Here is a 3,216-nt window from a genome sequence, read left to right as displayed (position 1 = left end):
ATGGCTCAGGGAAGGTGTGTGGTCTTTGAGCCACATGAGCTCCATCAGAAATCCCGACTTCCTCTCCAGTCGCTAAGTCTTTCCCACTCTGTTGTAAAAAGTATGGTTTATTATGCCATACGGTATGGGGCCCTGCTCCTGATCCATCTTCTGGAGAAGACAAAGTCTCAGGTGTATTTGACTTGTATTAGACATATTCTTTTCTCTCTTTTTTTTTTCTTTTGCATTCAGATTAGTATGAGCGAACAAATGTTTAGGTTACACTGTTTTTGATTCTAAGGGATAGCAGCAGATGGCCTGGCAGCACACAGACAGGCAGCACTGGGGCAGCAGCAGGTAGGCTGGCAGCAGCTGGAGATGCAGCAGGAAGGCCTGCAGCACACAGACTGGCAGCACTTGGGCCTGCAGCAGCTGGACACACAGCAGCAGTTCAAGTCATAGTGGAGCCCTTCACCCAGGGGTCATGCTGAACATCCTCACGTTGTGCACATTAGATGAGACCCCAACAATTGCCCTCCCTCCTACCCACTCCTCTTTCTCCCCTTTCCCCTCCCCCTTGCTAGAGTATACATGTATTTTTTCTTTCATGTGGGCATGTAATTGCTTATATATTGGCTTCATATTAGCATTGAGTACACTGGATACTTTTTCCCCATTCTCATTGAGATACTTTACTAAGAAGAGATATATTCTTTTCTTAATACAACTTTTATTTCAAAATATTTGTGAGTACAGGTTTTTTTCTTATTAAATCGTAACTGTGTACGTTAATGTATTCATGGGGTACAGTGTGCTAATTTGATATTCAATGTGGGATGCTTACATCAAACTGGTTAACATAACCATCACCTCACTTACTTATTTGTTGTGGTAGGACATTTACACTCCACTCTGAATAGTTTTGAAATGTACCATTGCATTGTGCACATGAGATAAGGTCCCACCAAATGCCCTCTGTCCTCCCTACCTCCCCCCTCCCTTTCCCTCTCCCTCCTCTTCCCTCCTTTTTTCCAGACTATACTGTGTTTTATCATTTGTATAAGTGTGTAGGTGATTATATATTGGTTTCATAATAGTATTGCGTACACTGAATACTTTTTCTTCCGAGATATTGTGGTATATGTATGCCATGGAATACTATGCAACCATAAAACATGATGGAGACTTTACATCTTTTATGTTTACCTGGATGGAGCTAGAACATATTCTTCTTAGAAAAGTATCTCAAGAATGGAAGATGTTCTTGTTACATAGATGAATTGTATAATGCTGAAGTCAAGGCTTTTAGTATGCCCATCACCAGGGGACTGTACATTGCACCCAATGGATAAGTTTCTTAGTTTCCAATGTATTTTCCACCACTTTATGACTGTGTGTACCCATTGTTTAGCTCCTACTTATTAGTAGGAACATGTGGTATTTGCTTTTCCATTCTTGAGCTACTTCTTCAGATCCTTTCAAGTTGCTCCAAGTGACGTTATTTCATTTCCTTTTACAGCTGAGGAGTACTCCATGCTATGTGTATATGACATTTTCTTTATCCACACATCAATTCATGGGCACTAAGGTTGATTCTATATTTTTGCAATTATAAATTGTGCTGCAATAAACATTCAGGTACATATATCTTTTTGTTTTAGTATCTCCTGTGGGTAGATACCCTGTAGTGGGATTACTGGATCAAAAGATAGGTTACTTTTGGTTCTTTGAGAAATCGCTACAGTTTTCCATAGAGGTTTTACTAATTTACATTCCTACCAACAGTGTATAAGTATTCCTTTATCACTGCATCCAGGCCAATTTCTATGTTTTTTTTTTTTTTTGATGTTTTAATAGTGACCATTTGGATAGTGGCAAGGTGGTATCTCATCATGGTTTTAATTTTCACTTCCCTGATAATTAGTCATCACATGTTAAGTGTTTTTTGACATGTTCTTATGGTGAGTGTTTTTTGACATGTTCTTATGGCAAGAGATAAAGGCAATGTCATGGCCCTGGACTGTCTTGGGCATGTTCCCAAGAACATCTGAGGCAGTTTTTAAAAAAAACAAATATGGAGTTCTAGGCTACATTCCTGAGTAGTGTGTGACTTGGTTATTTCAGAAAGAACGATAGGATAATTTCATTTGCAACTTTGATTCCTAGATAGAGTGATACTGCCTATGAGAACAAGTTAATGGCATGAGGACATATGCCAAAGGCATTACTTAGAATTCCTTTTCTCACCTTGCACGTCCTCAACCTGCACCCGGAGCCATATACTTCCTCCTCACTCAAGAGGGGCTCAACAGCAGGGGGTCTTCTCTTCCTCTTTATGAGCCCTCATGTCAGCATTGTAAAATGGAAACTATTTCATTTCTATTTACTGTCCTTAGCTGCTGCCCCATATGTGTGTCTTGGACTCATGAGACCTGCAGTATGGGCTCAGGTTGAGTCACAGTTGAAGGAGGAATGCATGGACACCCAGTCACCAGTTGTCAGTGATGACAACCCATCAGGAGCTTGAAAATTTAGATGATACATGCAAGGAAGGAACATAAGAGCTAATCTGGAAAGAAAAGAGATTGCACAAAAATGTACCATACAAAGAGAAAAGTCATTCTGACATTGCAAGAAAAAATGTCTACCATTTTCTCATTTAATAATTACATATGTATTAGGGTAAACAATAACAAGGAAGAAACTCTTTCAACAGGGTATAAAAGGCGAACTGGGGCAAAGAGATCCCCAAATTCAAAAAACTCAATCTTCTGGTAACCCACCTAGTATCTCCACTCTCTAACACCATGGTCAGCTCCTGTTGTGGCTCTGTCTGCTCTGACCAGAGCTGTGGCCAAGAGACCTGCTGCCGCCCCAGCTGCTGTGTGTCCAGCTGCTGCAGGCCCCAGTGCTGCCAGTCCCTGTGCTGCCAGCCCACCTGCTGCCGCCCCAGCTGCTGTGTGTCCAGCTGCTGCAGGCCTTCCTGCTGCATCTCCAGCTGCTGCCACCCCAGCTGCTGTGTGTCCAGCTGCTGCAGGCCTTCCTGCTGCATCTCCAGCTGCTGCCGCCCCAGCTGCTGTGTGTCCAGCTGCTGCCGCCCTTCTTGCTGCATTTCTAGCTGCTGCCGCCCCAGCTGCTGCAGGCCCAGCTGCTGTGTGTCCAGCTGCTGCAGGCCCCAGTGCTGCCAATCCCTGTGCTGCCAGCCCACTTGCTGCCGCCCCAGCTGCTGTGTGTCCA

At 43.3% G+C, this 3,216-nt stretch overlaps 1 protein-coding gene across 1 annotated transcript in view; it reads left to right on the top strand.

The window, feature by feature from the left end:
• The first annotated feature begins 2,786 nt into the window (after positions 1-2,786).
• The window catches only part of LOC105886665 (keratin-associated protein 4-3), an 805-nt gene continuing 375 nt past the window's right edge, over positions 2,787-3,216 (top strand). Inside the window, exon 1 of the mRNA XM_012802960.1 lies at positions 2,787-3,206. Coding sequence (XP_012658414.1) covers positions 2,787-3,206 — 420 coding nt within the window. The remainder of the gene's footprint in view (positions 3,207-3,216) is intronic.

Source organism: Otolemur garnettii, unplaced genomic scaffold (assembly GCF_000181295.1).
Source record: "Otolemur garnettii isolate 467f Iridium unplaced genomic scaffold, OtoGar3 scaffold00018, whole genome shotgun sequence".
Lineage (NCBI taxonomy): Eukaryota > Metazoa > Chordata > Mammalia > Primates > Galagidae > Otolemur > Otolemur garnettii.
Note: the sequence above shows the minus strand (reverse complement) of the source record. Positions and strands in the feature narration are given on the sequence as shown.